Raw genomic sequence first — 27,760 nt, forward strand, 5'->3', positions numbered from 1 at the left:
CCAGACCAGCCAAATCCATTATAATTATATAGGCTGGGCAATATGGTTTGCTTTGCAATGTAGTTTGCTCTCTACCTTTCAAAATACATTTACGCAGCACCTACATTTAATTAAAGGTGCTTGCTTTGCAGATTATTTCAATTTTAAGAAAACCAAACAGCAGGAACTGGTAGAGCAGTGCGAGAGACAGGGATGGAGGACACTATTTGAGGTGGGGTGTGGAAATTTTGCTGGCTGCTCTGTGCAGAACCTACTTTCTGCTTGACATTACCGGGCTGCAAAGAAAAGAGCCATCAGGACCATCACAGAGGTTGCTGAGCAAGCTTCCAGTTGGTTACGGATCAAGAGGCGTGACCAATGTGCTGGCTCACAAGCCAGGGCCTGACAGCCCTGGATGGGTCACCTGGGTCTGATGTTGAAAGACCCGAAACACCCAATGACCCCTGGTTATCTCACTGATGTGTCCCAGCACACGCCAGGATGTATCTCACCATCATATGTTACCCAATGAGAATTACCCTGTTGCACATCCCAATTCCTCCTTTTTAAATACCTCCTTGTCCTAACCTTAAAATATCCAACCTCATTTCCCATGGCTCAACATCAAAATTTTGCTTGCCAAACAAAGCAACTTGCAATGTTTCTTGTATTAAAAAAAAGTTTACTAACCATTGTGCAACATGAAATCTTAACCTAACCTTATAAATAACTCAATTTGTTCTTACAGCACAACAGCCAGTAGAGATGGGACATGACAACTGGACACAAATGCACATTTATTAAGCTATGGTTTTGAACTTGGTTCACTTAAAGATCCAACCCAAGACAGGTTTGGGATTTTCTTATACTTGTACATGTACAAAATATAGAAGGCTTTGCTGTAGTTACCGGGTGAGCTAATTGATTCAATTTGTGAGGGCAAGTTGTTTTCACGACGTCGTTGTTTTTCATCATCCCATATGGCCTGCAAACCAGGATTTCTACCAACCCGAGCTAAAGAAATAGAAAAAAAAGTGTCAGCATTTCCTTCCAAAAGTCATCAACTATACAATGCTACCTAATCAAAACATGCACACCACCCAAATTTAAAAACATATTGAATTCAAAAGTTAACCAAGAACTTGTGATACTCATCAATTACAAAGTTCAGGAAGACGTTGCTACATATCATTTAATATGGACACACCACAACAAATAGGTTAACAATGAAATTCAGTTTTTCAAAAGATAAAACACATTTTTGCATGAGAACATTGTAGAGATGAAGAAAACAGCTGTAGGCAAACAAAACTACCTTCAATTTCAGTGCGATTTAGTACGTCAGCTGCAACTGCATCCACTTCAAGCTCACAGGTGCTCTGTCGATCAATATCCACTAGTACTAAAGAACTGCAGATAACCAAGAGTTGGATAGAGCTTATTATCGTGCTGAACAAAATTATCTTCAAATAGATCACAAAATATCAAATGCATTGGCTGTTCAATGTCAAAGCAGTACAGTATCAAAATAAACAGGATAAAAATGGCCGATTTCAAATTCCTAAATCAACATTACAGCAGATCAAATTGCACAGAAAACTAAACATTTTAATACATTTACTTTATTTAGTATATCAAGTAGAAATAATTGCTCTCACTAGTTGGAGAGAATATTGACACATATTGCTTTACTTTTTCATGGTGATGTTCTGTGGTATACAACAACTTCAAGATGTTTTCCCTAAAGGATGTGTAGGTCTGGTTCGAGGCTCAGCAATCAAAATGGACCATTGTTTAAGCCTCTGATCAGTGCTTCAGTATTGATTTTTCAACATGTCCATTAATTTCACTACATTGAATATTCACCAGACACCTATATTGCTGAATCTGGACATGTGAAACAAAAACATAGAAGTCTAGAAACATTCTGCAAATGTACTGCAGCAGCATTAGTGGGGAGAGAAACAGCTGATATCAGACCAATGTTGTCAGGATAAAATTAACAAAAACTGGCAGTTAGATACAGGGAAACAAGTTGAAATGAAAAGTATTGCATCTGTGGTAGAGAGTTAAAGGAGAGTTGACTTGAAATTATTAAATTCAATAGCATATCCTGAGGGTTTCAATATACTCAAAAGGATGAAGATGAAGTGTTTTTCCTCGAGCTTACATTAGATGTTACTTGAGCAATGCTGGAAGTTGAAGACTGGTCAGAGTAGGGCAAAGAATTATGAGTCAACAAGAAACACAGTTATGTCCTTGCAGACTGAACACCACCTCCATAATCATCCATTAGTTCTGTGAACTCTGGAATTCCACCACCAGACACATCTTCCTCTTCCAGCATTTCAAAGGGATTGTTTTCTCTACAACTCTCTGGTCAGCTCCTTTTTCTCACCAATCACTCTTCTCATGGCACACACTTATACAACAGGGGAAGACAACAGCTTTGTTCTTTTACCTTCTTTCCATTCCTCCACGTAGCAAGTAAAGCAGTTTTTCCAAGTGAGTCAGAAACACATTTGCACCTCTCTGGTACATCACAGCTTAGTATGGCAACTGTCTGCCAAGACCACAAGAAATTACAGAGCAGTCAATACACCCCAGTCTAAAATGAAAACCAGCCCCCTCCAATGACTCTACACTTCGCTGCCTCGAGAAAGCAGCTGATATAATAAATATCCTACCACCCTGATCATTCTCACTTCTCCCCTTTCCATTGGGCAGAAGATACAAAAGCTTGAAAACTCATACCACCTTCTATCCCAATGTTATAACTCGAACTTTAAAGATAAACTTTTGATCTCACAATCTACCTCATCATGGCCTCTGTACCCTATCTGCCTATTTGCACTGCACTGTCACTGTGATACTATATTTTTGCATTGTTCCTATTTTCCATTTTGTTCTACCTCCACGTACTTAAATCTGAAAGTCGGCAACAAAACAGCAGTACTTCATTGTATCAGTATTTGCAACACGACCTCCTTTACACTGAAAACAAAAAAAGACTTGCTGATGAGTCGAAGCGCACCTCTGTTCAGGTTCACGACTACCCTGAGCTTCCAATTAAATTGTCATTAATTCTTCAACCCAATCCAACCTTTTTGGCCCCTGCATTGCTCCAATGATGCCCAACTCCAGCTCAAGGAACAGAAGTTCATTTTCTGTCTAGGTAGTGTGCTACCTTTGGGAACTTAATACTGAAACTAGCAACTTCAAGTAACCAGGAGACACAAGAGACTACAGATGCTGGAATCTGAAGCAATACATGACAGCGCTGAAGTTCTAAAACTCAAGTGTGATTTCAGATAACCACTTTTGCCCTTCTTTCTTCTTGGACGTGGCTTTATACATACTCAGTCTCTTCGTTCTCATCTCTAATGCAGCATTATTGTTACTGCACTACAATACTGGTCCATTCTCATTCGTAGGTATTCCCTCAATTCTCTAATTCTCTCTTTGTAATTTAAGCCACACTTGTTTTCTCTTGTTGTTTGGAGTTCCAAAGAGCAGTTTGTGACTGGAAACATCAATGCTGCTTCCTACTGCACCTGAATTGGATTGATGATTCATTTTTTTGCTTGAGCATCAGCCAATCCACATGATGAAATAATCAAAATTAACTTTAATTGAAGAAGTTTTTATCTTCCAAGATGTTTTTTTTGATGGATATGTTAAGACAGAAAGTTCATAACCCTCCATCTATCATTATTGCTCTTGTTCCATGCATTTGAACAGGAGACATAGTATTAAGATAAAGTATTGATCGTGTAGAACTGAGATGAAAAGACACTTTCATGTTTATAGCCTTTATAACATATTGTTAGACTTAAGACTGAGATTGGTAGACATTTTGGTAATGAAAGTCAAGGGTTGGAAAGTGAATTTGAGTTCAGAGCGAAGCAGGCCTTTCAGTCCATGTCCACCAAGATGCCTATTTATGTTAATCCCATTTGCCACCGTTTGATCAGTATCTCTACATTTTCCCTATCCATGTACTTGCCCAGATATTCCTATCACCTCCTCTGGTAGCTCATTTCATATATCCACCATACTGTGTGGAAATAATCTTTCCCTTCTCACTGTAAACATACAGTATGCCCTTTATTTGTAAACTTCCCTGCCCTACAGATGATCTGACAATTTTACAGAATTGTGGAAAAAGTTCAGGGGTAATAAGAATCACTGTTTTGTGTGTGTTCTTACTTTCTCATCTTCCTCAAAAGTATCTTCCTTGCTGTGAGTTTTGCAGCGAATGTCAGAGGTATGGAGGTCAGATGTGTAATTCTGCAACAGAATTCAGAAACTTCCTTTCAGCTATCCCTCAGGATCAAAGATTACTTGCTTCGACTCTAGACTCATTACTCACTCAGAACCCTATGATCCATGTGGGAACCATAGATTCATCCACGGATGAAACAGATGCTCTGATAGGACAGGCTTTTTCTCCCCCATTTACACTGGGCCTCTAAGTGCTCTTGATGCATAACTTCAAGGTTCTCAATACCATCCTAATTGTCCCTCTACCACTTTGAGCAGTTATGGATCACAGCTTTCCAGAAATCAATGAGGATGGTGCATCTCAGTGATGCCATGAGCACATCCTCTAGAATATTTTCATCACCCCATCAAATAATCATCCATAACTGTTCTTGGAAATAGAACATCTGTCTATAGAGTTCAATGAAAAGCATGCGAACAATGAGGTTTGACCAACCTAGCTAACCAACAACTAGAACCTCAATGCTGTGAATGTTGGCTTGGGAGGATGCTGATGTTGGTTTCCTTATACTTCCAGTGAATGTGGAGAATTACATAAGAGATGGCATCGGTGATTCAGAATACCTACATTTTGCACCACAAAAGTATTGGTTATTTCCACAGGACTCTTAAATTACTCAGAAAATAATTATAAGAAAATGGATTAAAAAGAATTCATTCAACATATTCAGAATGCATGGCCTAGAGCTGGAGTGCTTATAGAATCAGAGCCAAGTGTTACCAACAGCAGCTTTCTGCTGGAAATCTAGCACAAACCCTGTCCTCCCCATCACTATGCTCTGCTGTGCCAGGAAACTGCATGAACCTTTGAATGCGGCTGTGGATAGGAAAGTCTGCCAAGCTTGGCTCAGAGCTGCATCCTGGCTGGCATGGTGAATGACACCGGGGGCGTGCACTCTAGAGTGGGCATGAGAGCAAGCACAAGAGAGAGAAGTTTCAACATACAAAACAGGAGGGGGTAACAGGGACCACAGGGTCCGGGCAACCTGTCTACAGACAGGGCAACCAAATCCAGTCCCACACTCACCTTGCCAGCTAGGTTGTAGCCCTGACACCAATATCTCAGAGCCAAACAATCTACACTGAGGCACAGATGTTTCTTTGCCGCACCAACACCAGCAGGGGGCAGGGCACTGTGTCAGGCTCCTAAAAGCACTGGATATTTGGTGTCGTCTTTTCAAAAAAAATAGGGATGCACATACGCATGATTGCTCAGATTGGCTGATCCTAAGAACACAATGATGTAACAGTGCCCTGCTGGGTAACGCAAGGCAGGGTATCAGTGCAGATAAAAACTAGAACATTCCAGGGAAGATGGTGCCAGCAAACAATGCAACCAAGTCGATATCCTATGTACGATTCACAAAACTACTTTTCCGTTCAAATCTGGTTCTGCTAATAGAGTCTGATCTACATTTTGGTGGCGTGTGTTCAGGCCGATTGAGTGATCCGGTGCTTTGCTGTCTCCAAAGGGGCTCCGTGAGGTTTCAAGTGAATTACGCAGCCTGGAGGTCAAGAAGCCTGCAGACATGGCACAAGCCCATGATCGATTCCATTTCTCGCTGATTAAAGCAGCAAGGAAGATTAAAACCGAGGCGAGAGCAGAAGGCTGGTGAGTATTCAGTGCCGTCTACCAGCCTCTTGCACGCTGCTGCCGGAGGAAAGTGTACGCGTGTGATAGTCTCTCCTCGCCCTCTTGTCCGCTGCTCCCGGAGGAAGGTCCCTGCATTTGGAGGTCTCTCTCTCTCTCTCTCTCTCTCTCCCCCTCTTGCTCGATGCTGCAGGAGTCCTGGGTCTTGGGGAAGGATTAATTGACAGTTTGCGGATGGGACACTGTAGTTCACATGATGATGTTATTTCTGGTCACTCTTTTTTGTTGCTATTTTGTGCAATTTTTATCCGACTCTGCAGTCTGAAGTCAACGAACAACACAAAGCTAGTCTGAACTGAATTACCCCAGAGTGGTTTAATGATGTGTTTTATATTCTGTGTTATTCACTCTTTTTTTGCCATTTGTGCAATGTGTTCTTTTTTTGCAGTTTGGTGTTTTTCTTTGAACAGGTTCCATGATTTTCTTTCTTTGTTTTGTGGCTGTCTATGGGAAGACGAATCTCAGGGTTGTGTACTGCATAAACACTTAGATAATAGATATAGTTTGAATCTTTCATTTAGTATCTGTAATTTGTTTGAAGAGAATTCAAATGGGCTTGCTCAATTTTTTTGGTTTTAAAGGAAAGTGGACTGAATATATTTATTTACAACTAACCTTGGTATGTCCTCTTCCTCCCACCGCACAGAAGAGAAACTAATGGATTTCTCCATTTGTGTTAGAGTTCTTTTAGATTTGGTGGACAAGGGACTTTCTGATGTATTTCCATTTTCTCTGCTACCTGCATCACACGAATCCAAACTGGGATTTTCAGAAGAGCCTTTTCCAAGTTGGTCATCTGCGTTAAGAAATATATTCACATTAAAATGTATATTTTATCTAAAACTAATCACAGGTAATCAAAAAAGGAGTGTATTCCTACTCTGCAGCCCATTCTACCGATGTTCCAAAGTAAAATGAGGAAATTCTGGATGCACTCACCAGGTAAGGCACTATTTATAAGAAGAGGAACAGCTGATGTTTCAAATCTGAGGTCTTGCATCAGAACTGGGAGAAGGGGAAGCAGGTTGGTCTGGTTAACAGAGATGGTGAAGACAGTGGATGGAATAAAGGGAACTTCTCTATCGGTAACACTGATACGTTTTTCCACAAGTACCCGATATTTTCTGTTAGCACATTAGTGACATAATTTTGACAGCAAAATAACAGTGGCTTTTTCCTCTAGGAACCTGCTCATGAGGAAAAACTACAGTGCCAAAGTTTCAGTGTGGTGTTTTAGATGGGCATCATGTTGAATATTGAGGGCAAGCTAACTTAGGAAAAAAGTGCTGAGATTAAACACCTATTTTTATTTTAAAAAATTATATAATATATATATTAGGGAGCTGTTGTTGTCTGGCGTACTAACCTCTACCTGGCCGAGGCACAGCGACAACTCTCTGATACCTCCTCTTATTTACCCTTTGATCATGACCCCACTAAGGAGCACCAGGCCATTGTCTCCTATACCATCACCAACCTTATCAGCTCTGGGGATCTCCCATCCACTGCCACCAACCTCATAGTTCCCACACCCCGCACTTCCCGTTTCTACCTCCTACCCAAGATCCACAAACCTGCCTGTCCAGGTAGACCTATTGTCTCAGCTTGCTCCTGCCCCACCGAACTCATTTCTGCATACCTTGACACTGTCTTATCCCCCCTTGTTCAATCTCTTCCCACCTATGTTCATGACACTTCTCACACTTTGAATTTTTTCAATGATTTTAAGTTCCCTGGCCCCCACCGCCTTATTTTCACCATGGACGTCCAGTCCCTATATACCTCCATTCCCCACCCGGACGGTCTCAAAGCTCTTCGCTTCTTTTTGGATTCCAGACCTAACCAATTCCCCTCTACCATCACTCTCCTCCGTCTAGTGGAATTAGCTCTTACTCTCAATAACTTCTCCTTTGGCTCCTCCCATTTCCTCCAAACCAAGGGTGTAGCCATGGGCACCCGCATGGGTCCCAGTTATGCCTGCCTTTTTGTTGGCTTTGTGGAACAGTCCATGTTCCAAGGCTATACTGGTATCCATCCCCCTCTTTTCCTTCGCTACATCGACGACTGCATTGGTGCTGCCTCCTGCACACATGCTGAGCTCGTCGACTTCATTAACTTTGCCTCCAACTTTCACCCTGCCCTCAAATTTACCTGGTCCATTTCCGACACCTCCCTCCCCTTTCTTGATCTTTCTGTCTCCATCTCTGGAGACGGCTTATCTACTGATATCTACTATAAGCCTACAGACTCTCACAGCTACCTGGACTATTCCTCTTCCCACCCTGTCTCTTGCAAAAATGCTATCCCCTTCTCACAATTCCTCTGTCTCCGCCACATCTGCTCTCAGGATGAGGCTTTTCATTCTAGGACGAAGGAGATGTCTTCCTTTTTTTAAACAAAGGGGCTTCCTTTCTTCCACCATCAACTCTGCTCTCAAACGCATCTCTCCCATTTCCCACACATCTGCCCTCACCCCATCTGCCTGACACCTCACTCGGGATTGGGTTCCCCTTGTCCTTACCTACCACCCCACCAGCCTCCAGGTCCAACGTACAATTCTCCGTAACTTCCGCCACCTCCAACGGGATCCCACTAACCAAGCACATCGTTCCCTCCCTTCCTCTTTCTGCTTTCCGCAGGGATCGCTCCCTACGCCACTCCCTTGTCCATTCGTCCCCCCCCCATCCCTTCCCACCGATCTCCCTCCTGGCACTTATCCTTGTAAGCGGAACAAGTGCCACACCTGCCCTTACACGTCCTCCCTCACCACCATTCAGGGCTCCAGACAGTCCTTCCAGGTGAGGCGACACTTCACCTGTGAGTCGGCTGGTGTGGTATACTGCATCCGGTGCTCCCAGTGTGGCCTTTTATATATTGGTGAGACCCGACGCAGACTGGGAGACCGCTTCGCTGAACACCTACGCTCGGTCCGCCAGAGAAAGCAGGATCTCCCAGTGGCCACACATTTTAATTCCACGTCCCATTCCCATTCTAATTTGTCTATCCATGTCCTCCTCTACTGTCAAGACAAATCCACACTCAGGATGGAGGAACAACACCTTATATACCGGCTGGATAGCCTCCAACCTGATGGCACGAACATTGACTTCTCTAACTTCCGTTAATGCCCCTCCTCCCCTTCTTACCCCATCCCTGACATATTTAGTTGTTTGTTTGTTTTTTCCTCTCTCTCTGCCCATCACCCTGCCTGTTCTCCATCTCCCTCTGGTGCTCCCCCCTCCTCCTTTCTTTCTCCCGAGGCCTCCCGTCCCATGATCCTTTCCCTTCTCCAGCTCTGTATCACTTTTGCCAATCACCTTTCCAGATCATTTCGCATTTCCCCCTCCCCCCACTACTTTCAAATCTCTTAGTATCTCTCCTTTCAGTTAGTCTTGATGAAGGGTTTTGGCCCAAAACGTCGACAGTGCTTCTCCCTATAGATGCTGCCTGGCCTGCTGTGTTCCACCAGCATTTTGTGTGTGTTGTTTAAACACCTATTTATAGAGATTACCCTCAAAATGGAAACCAGGTTTATCATGTGCACTCCATGATTTCAAAGAAGGGATTGGTTCAGTTTTTCGTTTAATTAGTTCAGTGCAACTTTGTGAGGTGGACAGACTGTTCCTGTGCTATACTACTCTATGTTCTAAGGCATAGACAGTATACATGACAAATCTACCACTACTGAAGTGACAAGAACAGGCTCAAAAAAATTGAGACCCAAGACAATGCAGACATGTCTGTCCATGGCCTCCTCTACTGCCGTGATGAGGCCACACTCAGGTTGGAGGAGCAACATCTTATATTTCATCTGAGTAGCCTCCAACCTGATAGTATGAACATCGATTTCTCAAACTTCCGGTAATTGCTGCTCCCCCCCCCCCCTCCCCTTCACCATTTTGTTCTCTCACCTTATCTTTGTATCTCTCCCTCTGGTGCTCCTCTCCCTTCCCTTTCTTCCATTTCTGAAGGTCTTTTATCCTCTCCTATCAGATTCCCCCTTTTCCAGCCCCTGATCTCTTTCACCAATCAACTTCCCAGTCTTCTCTTCACCCCTCCCCCTCTCCTAGTTTCACCTATCACCTTGTACTACTTCATCCCTTCCCCCCCCCCCCCCAATCTTCTCTGTCTTCTCATCTTTTCTCCCCCCCAGTCTTGATGAAGGGTCTCGGCCCAAAACTTTGACTGTACTCTTTTCCATCGATGCTGCCTGACCTGCTGAGTTCCTCCAGCATTTTGTGTGTGTTGCCTTGGATTTCCAGCATCTGCAGATTTTCTCCTCAGAATGTAGATACTGGGATTTGGAGCAAAAGAACTAGCTGCTGAAGCAACTCAATGAATCAGGTTGGAGGCAAAGGTATCTTTTGGGATCGAGACCCTGCATCAAGATTGATAAGATTGCAAAGGGGAGATAGCAAATACAGAGCAGGAGGGGTGAGACAGGAGCTGGCAAGCAATAAGTAGATAAGGATGAGGAGCAGTCAGTGGACAAATGGTGCCAGGTATGGACGGGAGGGGTGGTGATAAGAGGTCATACGTAGAGATATCAAATGACTGCAGATTATGGAATATGATAACAAAGTAAAGCGATGAATGGAACACAGAACACCACAGCGTAGGAAGAGGTCATTCACCTGCTGTGTCTGTGTCGAACATGATGTTATCCAAATAACTCCTCCATTCCCTTCCTGTAAATGCCTCACACCTGCTTCAATCTAATCTACCAAATCTCCATGGATTCCATGTGTCTCAATCTTCTGAATTGGCCAGTCATAATAGATCATGTTTAAAGCATTACTTAAGTCCATGTATATAACATCCACTGCCCTGCCCTTGTCAATTAATTTTGTCACCTCCTCAAAACTCAAGTTTGTAAGGCACGATCTCCCCTGTAAAAAGCCATGCTGATGATCCCTAATGAGTCTATACTATTCCAAATGCAAATAAATACTATCACCAAAAATCTTCACCAATAATTTCCCAACCACTGATGCAAAGCTCACCAGCCTAGTTTCCTGGCTTGTTTCTACTGCTGAAACAGAACAACAACACAGGTATTTTTCTAGCTCTCTGGGACGTTGCCTGTGGCAAAAGAGTATAAACCAATCTTGACTAAGGACCCAGCAATCTCCTCATTTACCTTTATGACTCCCTCAATAACTTGGGATAAATCAGACCTTCAGCACTTATCCACCTTAATGCTCTTCAAGAGCCCCAATACAACATCATCAGAAAACTCCATCTTGATCATCATCCTTCATGACCTCCTTGGTGAACACTGATGCAAAATATCTGTTAGTTCCTAACCACTTCCTCTGGCTCCATGCATAAATTGTCTTCTTTATCTCAGAGTGGCCCTACCCTCTCAATAGTCACCTTTGTGTTTTTAAAACACATCTACAAAATGACTCAGGATTCTCTTTAATCCTACTCACCAAGGACAAGAGTTCTTCCCTTTTAAGGTTCTCTCCTGTTTATTTTAGCCTCCAAATTCAGCCTACTGATCCTTATGCCTGCTTCCTTTTCAATTAAACTTGCAAAATCTCTCACTATCCAAGATTCCTGAAATTTATCATCTTTATCTTTATTCCATAAAGATGTTTCTCCTGAATTATGACCAGCTGCCCTTTGAACATCTCCCATCTCAGATATGGACTTACCCAGTGGCTCACTCTTGACTACTCCTGCTAACGTTGTAATTGGCTTTTCCCCATCTTCGCACTTTGCTCCAAGGTCTAGTCTTATCCATAACTATCAGTCCCCACAATGTTTTCTCATTTAAATTCTGATCACCTGACCAGGCTCATTTCCCAACAAAGTCTAGTATGGCCCGTTTCCTGATTAGATAAGTTGCTCAATGTGTCAAAACTCTTCCTGGATGCACCCAACTTCTGCTCCATCTAAGTTTCCAGCACTAAATAAATCCCAGTCAATACTGGGAAAATTAAAGTCACCAGATAAGGCAGAAATGCTGGACAAGAGATCAGCAAGAGGAAGGGAAAGGATAGCAGTATGGGTAAAAGGTGGAACCAGGTGGGAGGAACTGGGAAACAGAGACCTGTGGGGAGAGGGGGGGAGAGAAAGAGGAGTGTTGTAAAGAAGTCTGTGTGCCAGATGACCTGCTGGAATCATAAGAAGAAAGTTGAGTTGGTGCAGGTTTACAGGGAAGTGGAAAATTCAATGCTCAATGTGTAAAGATTGGGTCTACCAGGGCATCCCTGCTTGGAACCTTGAGGGAATAATAACTATCTGATTGACTGCAGTTTATTCATTGTTGTCAAATAACTGCCTGCAATAAGTCTTTACTGCTCTCTTAAATGTCATCACCACTACTTATACTAGACACCCTGTCTTCACCCTAAATTTGTTAAGCCTTTGCACTCTTCACCTGCCCCATCCCTAATTAAAGGATGATTTAAGTTGGAGTTTTATCAGTTTTTTTCCGGAATAGTTATCAAACTAAAATGTTAACTTTGTCTTGCTCCCAAATTACCTGGCGAATATTTCCAGCAATTTGTTTTTAATCTCAAATCTAACTGAACCAGATCAGTGCAGAAACGACTTTGTAGCTTTCACCAGAGTATGCTGTGTCTCATACACTTGCACACTCAAAATCTGTAAAAGGATGTTTCCAATAATTTTAATAAACAAGGGCCCCAGGACCATACTTTCCCTTTCAAGGGGAAGTATGTTATTCAGAACTACCCAAATTAATCAATCTCATTTATTGTGTTTTAAAATCTCCCATTCTTATTTTCAAGCACTTTTGTAAATGCTATCACAACTTACTCTTCCTTCTAGTTCTTCTGAATTTGACTGCAGCAAGATGAATAAAATTCATTCCATACAGATTATGGTCAATGAAGAGTTGCAGGAGGTAGGGTAAATGAGCTTCATAGGGCTGGTAGGATTTATTCATAACAGCTCCTCCTTGCAACAACTCACAGACTCTAAGAAGCAAAAAAAAAAATCACCAATTTTAATTGAAAGCAGATCAACATGCATTTAGAATTCCAATACTGCAAGTTTTACTGCATCTCACTTCTTATAAATACTGAATCCTTCATATAACCAGTGTACATCAATGTAATCACAAACACTTTTATTCAATTCCCATCAACTTAAAAATAACACAAAAATACAGAAGATCTCACGTGGTCTCACATACCAGCTATGTGGTGAAGAAGGCCTCAGACAGTTGAAGTAGTTTGATATGGGCCCCCTAAATGCCAAGAACTTTCTACAGGGGCACAATTGAGAGCATCCTGACTGGCTGCATCACTGCCTGGTATGGGAACTGTACTTCCCTCAATCGCAGGACTCTGCAGAGAGTGGTGCGGACAGCTCAGCACGTGTAGGTGTGAGCTTCCCACTATTCAGGACATTTACAAAGACAGGTGTGTGAAAGATCATTGGGGACTCAAGTCACCCCAACTGCAAACTGTCCTAGCTGCTACCGTCCGAGAAATGGTACCACAGTATAAAAGCCAGGATCAACAGGCTCTGGGACAGCTTCTTCCACCAGGCCATCAGAGTGCTTAATTCATGCTGACACAATGTTATTTCTATGTTATACTGACTGTCCTGTTGTACATACTATTTATAATAAGTTACTATAAATTGCACATTTAGATGGAGACATAGCGTAAAGATTTTTACTCCTCATATACAAGAAGGATGTTAGTAATAAAGTCAATTCAATTCAACATAGATGGTGTTTGCCTGGTCATTGACAATTTTACACATTACTTAAAGTACCAACTTATCAAATTTGTACAGCCACAACCGAATAGATAGTTGTGCACCTGATGTAGCAAACTCTCACAATGTGCGAGAGGTACCTCACACTCATTTGCACAAGATCTTCAAAACAAGGGTGGCAAATAAACTCATCACTGAACTGGACTGGTTGTAAAGTCATCACCCACTGGTTTCATTTGCAGCATTAACTAATATGATGTTAGCCTTGGTTCTGTAAGCTCTATATTTCTAGGTACTTTTGAATATTCTCACTTTCTGCGATTCTCTTTCATATCAATTCTTACCCAAGGAAAAAAATCATAACTGAAGATGAATTTTACAATAAGTCGAGAAATTTAAAGGACTGTGAGTGCATTGATTAAAATTGCTACAGATATCACTAAGGATGTTCTGGGTATATTAATTAAAAATATAAAAAAGGTCAGGGTACAGAAAAAAATAAGAATGGAGGTTTGATTAATGAGGTTAAACTAGAGAACCAAGGTTCTTTTATTAAATTAAAGATAAAGATTTGATCCAAGACGGGCAAACCTGCCAACAAAACTTACTGGACTCCCACAAATTATACAAATGTAGTCCATCTAAAATTAGAGGTCATCTTTTCTGCATCGCTATTTAACCCTCGCTAATCATGGCTCATCATTGCCTTAAAGCAAGGTTTTTCTATCTGCCTGAAATCTTTGACCGCTCTCCATATAATTTTCCAGCATCCAATGCTTTCACTTAGTTCCCTTCGTATATATCCCATCATGACCAGTTGAACCTACTGCTGCTGCTCCCACTGCCACAGCATTATCTGTAAAGGTTCAAAATTTCCCTCTGCAGACACTTCTTTCACCAAGCGCCCGCTTACCTCAAATCAGTCACTAAAAGCTCTCAACACATTCAGATCCCTCAATACCACATTCCTCACCTATTAAGACTCCCGGCTTTAGTACCTGTGACTTTGGCACACTGGCAGTCTTCACCCTTATCCATCTGCTACAAGCATTGGCAGCTAGCAAAGCCATTTTTCGATAGCACTTCATTTATTCAATCACTGACAGATTCATACCTCATTCTACTTTTGCCTAACAGTTCAAAGAAATCTACAATCCTTTACCACAGCTTCAGTATTTCTGGAGTTCCTCAAGATAATCTATCTCTGGTCACTCTTAAAAAATCTTGAACATTTGTACCCACGATCTCAGTATTAATCCATTGCTGTGTATTTTCATACTCTGGCTTATCACTGGCACCTTTATCTCTAAGTAGAACTAAGCAAAGACTTCAAACATTTCTTAAATCTCTGCTTATCCACTAATATTACCTCAAAATTCTCATTAAAATATATTACTTTGATCAGTGACATATTTTAATATCTCACACAACTTCCTGTTAATCTTTGACTTACTACATCAAAGAACAGAATATTTTGTTCACTTTGAGGGACATGAAATAAAAGTAAACAGAAGTAATCAGTAGAAGTTCTCAGGACTCTGCACAAGTCCTACATTTGAATATTTAGGACTAATAATCCTAACATTTGTAACAAAATATTAAGTGAATGGGAAACAAAAGATATGGCCAGGAATTTAAAACAAGTGTCAATAAACAAAATGGCTTTCCCATACATGTTAAAATAAAGATCATGGCAGACGAAGATTTTGTAGACCATGTAGATTGCTTTCACATTAGGACTCTGCACAAGATGATATAGGAAACTATTCCCCTTTCCAAATCACGACATTCTCAGTAATTAGAAATTACCGAGCAGAATTAAAAAGATTAATTTAGCCTTTCAAACATTATGCAAAACGTCTTTAAAAACCAAATATTGCAATATGGTTCATGAATTTAAAAAAGTCCAAGCCTGATCAGAAGCCAAATCTCAATCTCCCAACAAGAATTAGGAAGTTCATTTGGTAGAATTACTTTAAAAAAACATAAATGACATTAATTATTAAATATAAGCATATATCATATCTAAAAGGAACAACTCCATTATAAGCTTTAAATTCTTAAATTGGGGTATTTTGTTATAAAATAGAATTAATAGAGCATAGTTTTTAAAAATATTAAAGTGGTGAGTAAAATACCAGGCTTCAGAAGGAAGGGAGTTACTGGGCTCATTGTAGAATAGGCTAATATGCTCATAAAAACTGAAATTCAATTCACATACTAAAAACTGAGTTAAAATTTTACTGTTTCACTGTACCTTTTAACCATCAAAGGGTTGTACAGATAAATCTTCATGAACTGCATTTCTTTCTCATGGAAACCATAGAAAGGCCTGTATCAAAACAATACATATAATCACTTTACACAAAATGTACATGATGACCACTAGATTTTCTTGATGGGTTACAGAGAGAAAAGAGAAAAAGATAGAAAATGGGAACATATGGAATAAGGAAGATAATCTAATTAGTAAAACATACCTTTTAATATAGTATGAAATAGCCTTCTAAACCTGCAGAATATATTACATAAAGTGCCCTGAAAAAGTATTCAGCTCCCACAACTATTGACATGATGCACACTGTTTTGTAGATTAGCTCAATATTGAAATAGGATTTTTTGAGCTAATCTACAAAACATTGTGCATCATGTCAAATCAAAAGAAAACTTCTAGAACATGTCAACAATTTACTATAAATTTTAAAACCAAATTTGAGAGGCTGAAAATGTATTCATCCACTTTGTAAATACTATGCTAACTTTCCTCAGGTGCAACATAGGTATCACCTTACCAACTCATCCCATTTGTTGATGTAGAAAATTGGAGGATCACTTGGCTTTAATGAATTCATAAAAATAAATACCCTCTCTTTGTAAGGTCCAACAATACAATGGATTTTCTGCAGACCAAAATGAAAACGAAAGAGCGTTGAACAAGAACATGTCAGGAAAATAATAACAGAAAAGCACGAATCTGGTAAAGGACACAAGACAACCTCAAAAGCACTGGATATAACCTCAGAGCTCAATTCAGTCTATCGTAAAATAGTGAAAGTGAAAGGAAGATGAAATCACTGCCACACTCCCTAGTTCAGGCTGCCCCTCTAAACTTAGTCACTGAAAAAGAACTGAACTTGTAAAACAGTCTGTGATGCCCACAGTCACTCTGGGTGAGCTGCAGAAGTCACTGGCTGCAACTGGTGATGAAGTTCATGACTCTGCAAACTCTAAAGCCTTGCACTAAAAGAGTTCTTATAAAATAGTGGCAAGGAAGAAGCCCTGGTTAAAAACGCGTACCTTGCCTGTAAAGACTTTGCAAAGCATCACTTAGAAGATACTGTGAAGATGTGGAAGAGGTCTTGTGGTCGGTTGAGACTAAAGAGGAACTTTTTAGCGGTATGTGTGGTGTAAATCTAATACTCTGCCTCAGCCAAGTAACGCCATCCCTACTGTAAAGTATGGTGGAGGTGGCATCATGGGATGCTATTCAGCAGCATGGACTGGAAATCTGGTCAGTGTTGAATGCTGAAGGTGAACACGGCTAAATACAAAGATACCCTGGATAAAAGGCTGCTAGCCTCTGCCAGAAAGTTTAAACTGTGGAGAAAGTTGGTCTTTCAGCGGGACAACCCAATGTACAATGCCAGATCAACCATGAAGTGGCTTCAAATGAAGAAAATTAATGTCCTTGAATGGCCCAGAGTCCTGACCTTAACCAGATCAAATATCTCCGGCAAGACCTCAAGATTGCTGTCCATCACTGCTCCCCAATTAACCTGGCACAGCTTGAACAATTTTGCAAGGACAAAAGGGATGCATCTTGCTCCATCATGTCATGAGAAGTTAACAGAGACTTACTCAAAAAGATTACTGGCTGTAATAGCTGTGAGAGGTGGCTCAAATAGGTACTGAGCAAAGGTGGATGAATACTTTTGTGCTGTGACATTTCAGTTTTTGAAGTTTTCAGTTTTTCAGGCTTTACAATTTTCCTTGTTATTTTTGGGGTTCTACTATGAAAAAGGAGCGTGTGATTCACAAATAAAAATTCACAGTTAAATTGATCAAAATCCCTTATGTGAACAAGGGGTTAGGGGCTGAATACTTTTACAAAGCACTGCAGCTTAAAATTGAGTAGAATCCATTTAAGATTGCAAATGGAACATTTTGGTTTATCACATAAGAAACCAATTACTGAATGGAATTTTAGCCCATACAGAATGAAACATCACATGTAAAGTTTCTTGCTTTGTATCTGAAGAATTAAATTTCAACCTTAACCACAAAGACAAAAGCATTTGAAATTGTTTGATCGATTACTAAAATATGTTAGCCCACAAACAGGGACTTTCAAAAGCAGAGACTGTCACAATAGCTTTATAAACTATAATAAAATGCAGCTCTTTCACATACATCACACCTGTACTCTCAGTTTATTCCATTTAAGCTACACGTTCAATATCAAGCCTCTGCCTGAAACAATGCTTCCGAATTATTTTCAATTTTAAAATTAGCTTGCCCCAATGTTATAGCACTGTTCTCACATTAGCTACTATTCCCCATCCAAAATAAGCATCACTAGCTATTACCTGGTTTCTCTTTCCTCTCTATAATGCTAAATCCATCCATCTTTTTCTTCTCAGGCACCAATTGATTACATTTCTTCTGGGCTGGTGACTTATAATGGTCATCTTCTTTGCATTATTTGATAACTATATGATCCTCTTTAACCCCCCCCTCCCCCCACCAAGCAGGATAATCTTTCATAAATCCCACTCTTATCTATCAAATCAAAGCCAAAACAACATCTGCTCCTGGAATGTTTCTTGCTTCAGCACCTCAAGCAGTTTTTTTAGGCTGACATGGATGTTGGTTTCTCCCACCAATCATTTTGCTACCTCTGTTGAACTGTAGTGCCTCAGCAACGTATCAGTGACATGTCTGGAACTTCAACAATGCAAATGTTTCATCACCTCCCAGCTCTCAGGCAGAAACAGCCCCTCTGCAAGTGATAAGGGCTAATATGTCATTTCAGCATCAAAGTGCTACACTGGCCAGGTTGTTAACTGCTGGGCAAGTCACTGACATGAAACATTTTTAGCCTCAGATAGAATACCATCACCTGGAGCAGAATTGGTTTAAGCCATATAGCAAAATTTCTCATCATAAATAGCACCATGACTGCAATGTCGGAACTTAGGATATTTTAAAGTTGCAATTGTAGACAAATCCAAATTCTTTCTTGTATTACAAGTTTCTCTTCATTATCAACCTTTGCCCACAAACTAATTCATAAAACTGCTGCCCAAATCCTATTCCATTATCGGTCTGCTCCTTATGATCAGCACCAACATTGAGCTCGCCAACCCTCACCACCTGAGCTCAGATTAGCCTCTCCTACACATCCTCCTTGACCCACGCCCACCAATGACAACAGCTTTCACCAGTCTAAATCCTACAATGGAAATTTCTCTACTACTCCACCTCCTCATTAAAAAGAAAGCACCCCCAATTAAGCTTTTGACGCCTTTCACAGTACCACCTCCTTTTGTTCAGTGCCCACACACTTTTCAGAAGTTTTAAATACTTATTTCAGTCGACTTATTTTAAGACAATTGAATGAATTGGAATCTGACAAAAGCTGAAATATTTGTTGCTATCTGGAGGTGGTAATCAGAATCTTATTTTCCAAGATAGTAGTGGTCTTAATTTATTTAAAACTGCCTTGTAAACATTTCCTTATGTGCATCCCCCACAGTTATATCTACACCCTTGAGTTAATTTCTGACTTTAAAACTTACCTCCAGCCTTGTTCTTCAGCAAGAAATGATTGTCAATACTTTGTAACACACTACAAACATATGGTACCACAAAAAGCACATCTGCCTACCCTAAACCGCTTGTACACTGCTCTTTGGACTAGCATATGACCTGCATAATTTGCATATACACTATTGCTTAGAAATTTGAAATTTAGAAATACAGGCAGAATTTCATTACAAAGGCTCAGAGAAGTACCTACTTTAAGATATAAGCATTCCTGAGCATTCAAGATTCACATTTCACAAAACCCTCTGTTAAAGATCAATAACTACTTACATCCCAGATACAAGTGACACCCTGAATACATGCTGGACCACAGAAGAAGGATTGCCCAAAGACACATTCAGTGCTCGGTCGATACTGAAAGCCAACTGACGAAGATGCCGTTCTGGTTGTTGTCCACAGCCATCATATGGAACATAAAAGTATGGAAACGTGCCATGCAAATGGAGACAAGTCTTCTGACCTAAGAACAGAGGAAACGGAATACATGGCAAATTGTAATTAAAATACAAAATTCTATCTGAATCCTAGTGGAAAATAAATTATGCTCAGCACTCAAATATCTTTTGGCACAATACAGTATATCAACATGAAACATCAATACATTCACCAAGAAAAACACACAAAATGCTGGAGGACCTCAGCAAGTCAGGAGGCGTCTATGGAGGGGAGTAACAGTTGACGTTTCAGGCTGAGGCGCATCATCAGGACTAGAAGGGAAAGGGGACAAAAGCCCGAATATTCATTGTATTGAGCTAAAGTAAAGTGCATTTTGCTTTAATTGTTTAATAATCCATTAGTCACATTCAAATCTGCAGACCTCAGCCTTGACCCTGCCTTGTGCAGCTGGATCCTGGACTTCCTGTCAGATCGCCAGGAGGTTGTAAGAGTGGGCTCCCTCACCTCCAACCCTCTGACTCTCAATACAGGAGCTCCTCGGCTGCGTACTGAGTCCTCTTCTGTACTCCCTGTATACCCATGACTGTATTGCCAGCCACAGCTCTAATCTGCTAATTAAATTTGTCAACACTACAGTGATTGGCCTCATCTCAAATAATAATGAGGTGGCCTACAGGGAAGAAGTCATCTCTCTGACAAAGTGGTGTCAAGAAACCCACTTCTCCCTCAATGTCACAAAAGCAAAGGAGCTGATTGTGGATTACAGGAGGAATGGAGATGGGCTAACCCCTATTGACATAAATGGATCTAGGGTTGAGAGGGTAAACAGCTTTAAGTTCCTCAGCATCCACATCACTGAGGATCTCACATGGTCTGTACACACCAGCTATGCGGTGAAAAAGGCACAACAGTGCCTCTTTCACCTCAGATGGTTGAGGAAGTTTGGTATGGGCCCCCAAATCCTAAGAACTTTCTACAGGGGCACAATTGAGAGCATCCTGACTGGCTGCATCACTGCCTGGTATGGGAATTGTACCTCCCTTAATCGCAGGACTCTGCAGAGTGGTGCGGACAGCCCAGCGCATCTGTAGTTGTGAACTTCCCATGATTCAGGACAATTACAAGGACAAGTGTGTAAAAAGGGCCCATAGAATCATTGGGGACTCAAGTCACCCCAACCACAATCTATTCAAGCTGCTACCATCTGGAAAATAGTACCGCAGCATAAAAGCCATGACCAACAGGCTCTGGGACAGCTTCTTCCACCAGGCCATCAGACTGATGAACTCATGCTGATTTGAGTGTACTCTATATTACATTGACTGTTCCATTTATAAACTATTATAAATTACTATGATTGCACATTGCACATTTAGATAGAGATCCTGTAACGTAAAGATTTTTACTCTTCATGTGAAGGATGTAAGAAATAAAGTCAATCCAATTACATCCACTGTCATAAAAACAAAAAATGCTGGAAAAAGTCAACAGGAAAAACAAATTAGCCTACTTAGAGAAGATGGGGAGAATGATGAATAGAACAAGAGAAATTTCTCTGATCAAGTGAAATAATAGGGCAGTTTAGGCAACCTAAGCTTCTCTGTGTAACTTATTGCTAAATTGTATGATCTTTATAATGACACTCTAAATCTGCAGATTATACAAAAAATTAGTAAAGAAAAAATAGAATGGCAAACAAGAAAGAATAGGTTATCTAAAGGTGGTGAATTTGATATCAAGTCCTGCAGATGGAAGACGAGTTACTGTTTCTCAAAATTGTTTTGGGGACAAGTTATAATCATGCCAGAGGCCACAAACAGAAGCCAGGGCCCTTTATTGCTTCTACTCTCACCCATTCTCTTCCTTTACAGAACAGAGTTCCACTGTTCCTTAACATCCACTCCACAAGCTTCTGCATTAAGTGGATCAACCTTTGCAATTTCCACTAATTCCAACAAGATTTCGCTACAAGACACACATTTTCGATTCCGACCTTTTCAGCATTGTAAAGGGATTTTTTCCCTTTGAAAATCCTCAGACCACTCTTCTGCCTCACCCCTCACAAGGCACATTTTTATCCACATATAAAATGCTGGATGAACTCGTCAGGCAGCATCTACAGAAATAAACAAACAGTCAATGTTTCAGGATGACACCCTTCTTCAGGACATTTTTATGCAACTAAAGGACAGATGGTACTCCTCCTTTCACCTCTGTCCATCCTACCTTCCAAGGACCTAAACAATCTTATAAGCAAAATCTGTGGAAGGAAAGGAAATGTTGATGTTCTAGGTCAAAACTCTGCACCAGGAAAGCAGCACCCTTTCTGCGCCCCCCCAGCCGATTGTTAAGTCAGATTCCAGCATTCTGAAACCTCTCGACTCCATTTCACCCAAGTAGATTTTGCAGATGAAGCAGTGATTCACTTGCACTTCTTCCAATCAGTGTTCACAATGTGGCCTTCTCGTCACTACAGAAACCAAATACAAATGCAGTGGTCACCTTACGGAGCTGCTACTGTGTGTGCAGGGGCAACCCCGAGCTCCTGGCCGTCTGCCATTTTAATTCACCATACCACTCCTGCTCTTATCTCTGTTACAATGAGATTCAACACAAACTCATGGAGCAACAGCTCATCCTCCCTGCATGACTCAATATCGATATTTTTCAGCTTTAAGTAACTAATTCTTTGTTTCTGTTTGAATAACTGGACAATTTTGTCTGCCATTTTTTCTACTTTTTTCCCCTCTCTGTATAGTCAAACTCGTACACAGATTATGCAACGAACAGTACATTGCACAGGGAAAGCAGTTTAATCCTACCTACCTCCTGGTTTCATCACAGAAATTCTCTTGGTTCCACCCATCAACCCCACTGTGTTCTAATCCAAATACAACCTAGAAAGCACACCAGAGCCTCTAATTCCTCAGGATAGAGAAATTTGCCATGCTCCACTGACCTTCAAATTTTATAGATGCATCAGAGAAAGCGTCACTGTTTGGTAAAGCAACTGCTCTGCCTAAGAGTGCAAGAAACTACAGAGTTATAGCCAAGGTTCAACACATCACAGAAACCTGCCTCCCCTCCATCAAATGTCTACATTTCCTGTTCCTTGGAAAAGCAGCCATTGTAATCAAAGACACCACCCACCCAGACATTCTCTCATCCCCTCCCTTCAGACAGAGGAGACCAAAGCCCGAAAACACTTAACAGCAGGCTAAAGGACAGCTTATACCCTGCTGTTATAAGACTATTAAACGATTCCCCTTGTATGTTCAGGTGGACTCTTGACTTCAACAAGATACATCATGACCTTGCACTTTATTGTCTGCCTGCACTTTCTCTGCAACTGTAATACTTTATTCTGACTCAGTAACCAGCCAAAATGAGCACGTCATGACTATTACTGACTTCAGCAGCAAGTATGCTGAGGACTGTATACTGAAGAGGACAACCCTAAAGCAGGTGCCATCTCCCTGGTCCTACCCTTACTTCTAGAGCACCTGGACAGTAAAGGCCTATAGCTCTGCCTTCAATACTATAATTCCGAGCAAATTTTTCAAACCCCTAGGACTGAAACTCAGCATCACCTTTAAACCTGGATCCTTAACCTCCTGACCAAAAGACCACTAGTAAGGAAAGGCTGCAACACCTCCACCATGATTATCCTCAACACAGGTGCCTCACAAGGCTGCATCCTTTGTCCCACACTTTACTTCCTACAAATGATTGTGTGGCCAGATTCTGCTTTAATTCCATCTACATGACTGCAGATGATACCGCCATGCTGAGCTGAATTTTAAACAATGGTGAATCAAAGTATGTGAGGAGACAGAGAGCCATTAGAGATATGGTATCATGATAATAATCTTTACTTAAAGATCCTTTGCATCCCAGTCAATGTTTATCCCTGTCCCAACATCACCAATGAGCTTGGTACAGATAAGCAACCTTTGTTCTTTGAAAAACTCACAATCCTCAAGGGGAACATTTATTTATAACACCGGGCCTTAATTCTAGATTGACCTAGAAAGGGGGTTCCCAACCTTTTCAATGCCATGGACCCCTAACAAAGGGATCCTTGGAACCCAAGGTTGAGACCCCTCAGCCTAGAGGAAACAACATCTTTCCATCCATCCTGTTTAGCCACTCCGCCAAGAATCTTATGTAACATGCTGTAAAGTTTCACTGCTAATATAATGGTTTCTCTGTAGCAGCAATATTTGGGTTATGACTGGAGATAATGGGGGTTGGAATGCTGGGGCTATCCAATGAGAGAAATGTTGTTCTTTCTTTTGAGTGTGAAAGAGAGATTTTCGTGGTCTTTTGCTGGGGAGAGATGAGGAGAGACGATGCTAATGGAGAGAGTTGGTAGACCGCCGGACGGAGTGGACTTGCTGTGAGGGTCCGAAGGTCAGCGACAATCGGAGGAGGTCGATGGTGGACGACCGGCTTATCAGTGAGCTCCAACATTGCGCAAAAGACTGTTTTATGAGAATGGGCCCTTTTACCTTTTTTTTGTTTTCTTTACTAACCATATAGTCAAAGTAAGAATTATAAAGCTCAATCATTTAATGGCATATTGTGTACTGTTTGTTATTTCCGGGTACTAATTGTGCAGCATCCACCCAAATGAGATTTCTTAAGTTTGGCCGGGCCAGGAGCTATCACACCCCTATATTAAGCCACTAGCCGAAGTGAGAGTTACACTTATAAACTTCAAAGTAGTCTCCTGTCATTCCCTTTTAAATTCCAACACCACAAACCCTGGCCCATCCAACATTTCCTCACAAAACACCCATTCAGGAACTAATTCAGTAAATCTGAACTGTTTTCAATGCATTAACATCCTTCCTTTGGTAAAGAAACCAATTCTCTGCACGGCACTGCAAATGTGCTCTCATTATTGCCTTACATTGGCATAGTGTAAGCCAACGTGTGGCACAGTGTCACGGACTGGTACAAATCATAATCAATACCACTTAGCTTACTGAAGTAGACTGCCAAAATGCTACAAATGTTTTTGGCTCAAAATAGAAACCCATGTATAAATGCTGCCATAAAATGCCAACAAAAACTAATTAGTGAGAATCTAAGTATAGAGGAAAAAACAAGTACATAACGTCAGAATTCTGATCTATATACAAATCTCACATTGAATACAATTCCTACATTCTCACTTGGCAGTACTACTAAACTGTGAAAATATTGTTGCAGGATGAAACAAAAGTACTTTTAAAAATGTGCAATTAAAGAAATACATGCAGAAATACATACATGGGTAAAAACAGGAAAGATTCTGCAATTCCTTTGGAAGAAATGTATAGCTATTTTTGGATGATCAGAAATATTCAACCACAGATTTCAATACTACTTTTCCCCTAAGATATCAAATCTAAACTGACTGAGCCATTTCATAATCTTCCTAGATGTTGTCTATAAACTAAGTTGGAGACAGCGGCAGACCAAATGTTCAACATTACTTACCGTACATTCTTGAAATGTTGATTGTGCCCCATGTTCAAATGCCAACATAAAATTTTCATAGTTCTAATGTTTTCAAAATGCTTTCCAGCTCTCCTAATGCCTTCAGCAAAGTATCCATTCAGCAGAACACTGCAAAGATTTCCTTGTTGCATTGTACCAGAGACTTGTAACAGACAATCCTACAGTGTCAGTAACAATATTATATGTAGCTTGATGTCCTCCTTAACATGTACGTGTTTTGGTCCTGTCTACAAATAATTATTTCTCTCTAGTGCTGCTGTACACTGATCTGGTTTATTTCAACACTCCAACTTTCTCAGTTGTCGAGGTGCTTAGAACCACCTAGGTTTAAGTGCATCTTGTTTATGGTTCTTATCCATTGTAACTGGTTGCATCATTGTGTGGTATAGGGGCACTAATGCACAGGATTGGGAACAAGCTGCCAAGGTCTGTAAACTCAGCCACTTCAACATGGGCACTGGTCTCCCCACCATTGAGGACATCTTCCAAAGGCAATGCCACAAGAAAGGTGACATCCATCATTAAGGAGTTTCACCATTGGGGTCAAGCCTTTTTATTATTAACATCTGAGAGGAGATACAGGAAGACACACCCAATGTTTTAGGACGGGGGTTCCTAAACTGGGGTCCACCGACCTCTTGCTTAAATGGTATTGGTCCATGGCGTAAAAAAAGATTGGTAACCCCTGGTCTTGACCTGAAAGAGAGTGAGCAGCTTCAAGTTCCTTGGTGTCAAGATTTCTGAGGATCTAACCTGGTCCCAATTTATCGATGTAGTCACAAAGAAGGCAAGACAGTGGCTATACTTTATTAGGAGTTTGAAGAGATTTGGCATGTTAACAATACACCCAAAAACTTCTATAGTTGTACCATGGAGAGCATTCTGACAGGCTGCATCACTGTCTGGTATGGAGGGGCTACTGCAGAGGACCGAAAAAAGCTGCATAAGGTTGTAAATCTAATCAGCTCCATATGTTTAGAGGTAGGATCCCTTTGGAGATGGCCAAGTATACAGATCCTTGTTATAATTATGGGAGTTTGATAGAAATATTTCATACACTACAATTCATTATGTAATATTTTTAAACCTCATTGTAGTATAGAAATCCAGAGATGACTTCAAAGAATGAACAGGAAAAGATTATAATTTTACAGCTATGTGGCCGCAGATGATTAGATTGGCACAGGCAATATGAAACCACAGAAAGCTGCAATGTCTATAGGTCAAAACATTTTCTTCAAACCACACGACAAAGTGTTAAAGTACCAAAATATATTTTCCAGTAGTTAAGTCAGTTAAGAATCGGTGTACAATTAAAACAGCCCATACCTTTTAATAGCACAAGGTTTCAAAACATATGTGGAAACTCAGTTACAATTGACCTTACAAACAAGGCAGTGAATGTAACGCCCACATCTCTATTTGTACCTTTATTAGCACAGTTAGATTGCCAATGAGATAGGATAGAATACAATAGGATAAAGTAGATTTAATTGAGTTTACTCTTGCGAGCAGAAAGGTAAAGTAGAATGGTTTTGTTAAAAAAGATAGTTTATTATGGATGTTTAGGAATATTGGCCAAGTGTCCTCATGACTTGAATGCAACTTGCATACACAACTCAAAACAAAGTTACCTTGTTCTTAACTGAAAAAAAGACAACTTGATCTTATATTATGCTGTTAATGTTGCAAAAAAAAATTACAACAAACTTTAGTCAGATGAAATTTAACAAAGCTACAGATAACAAAAGAGTTTTCCCAAAGGATTTACTCCTTAAGACCTAATTTAAGAGGAAGAAAGTAGTAGAGTCCAAGAAGGGTCATCAGGTATCTGCCGGCCTTGTGATATCTTTCTCAAGTGTCCAATGTCAGAACATCTTTCGAAAAGGTGAACGCTTGCAACCTGTCAGGGCACTGAAAACCTGTGCTAACCAACTGGCTGGAGTGTTCAATCTCTCACTCCTGCAGCTGGAGGTTTCCACCTTCTTCAACAGGGTATCAATCATACCAGTACCCACTGCTCTATTCTCTCTACACGCATGACTGTCTGGCTAGGCACAGTTCGAACACCATCTATAAATTCGCCGATGACAACTGTTGCTGGTAAAATCTCAGATGGTGACAAGGTGGCATAGAGGAGTGAGACAGATCAGCTGGTTGAGTAATGTTGCAGCAACAACTCTGCACTCAACATCAGCAAGGCCAAGAAACTGATATTAGACTTCAGGAAGGGGAAATCAGGAGAACACACCAGTCCTCAACAATGGGTCAGCAGTGGAAAAGGAAGAGCATCTTCAAGGTCCTGGGTGCTAACTTACTTGAAGATCTATCCTGGGCCAAACATATTGATGCAATTACAAAGAAGACATGGCAGTGACTACACTTCATTAGGAGCTTGAGAAGAACTGGTATGTC

General features: G+C 40.8%; 1 protein-coding gene across 3 annotated transcripts in view; it reads right to left on the reverse strand.

Moving 5' to 3' along the window:
* rev3l (REV3 like, DNA directed polymerase zeta catalytic subunit) overlaps positions 1-27,760 on the reverse strand; it is a 183,996-nt gene that overhangs the window by 92,442 nt on the left and 63,794 nt on the right. For all 3 annotated transcript variants that reach the window (XM_073055923.1, XM_073055925.1, XM_073055924.1), the window contains exons 2-7: positions 19,712-19,901; positions 15,873-15,947; positions 12,704-12,864; positions 6,530-6,710; positions 1,295-1,389; positions 889-993 (exon numbers count right to left, since the gene is read on the reverse strand). In XM_073055923.1, coding sequence (XP_072912024.1) covers positions 889-993; positions 1,295-1,389; positions 6,530-6,710; positions 12,704-12,864; positions 15,873-15,947; positions 19,712-19,901 — 807 coding nt within the window. The remainder of the gene's footprint in view (positions 1-888; positions 994-1,294; positions 1,390-6,529; positions 6,711-12,703; positions 12,865-15,872; positions 15,948-19,711; positions 19,902-27,760) is intronic.

Source organism: Hemitrygon akajei, chromosome 9, assembly GCF_048418815.1.
Source record: "Hemitrygon akajei chromosome 9, sHemAka1.3, whole genome shotgun sequence".
Taxonomy (NCBI): Eukaryota; Metazoa; Chordata; class Chondrichthyes; order Myliobatiformes; family Dasyatidae; genus Hemitrygon; species Hemitrygon akajei.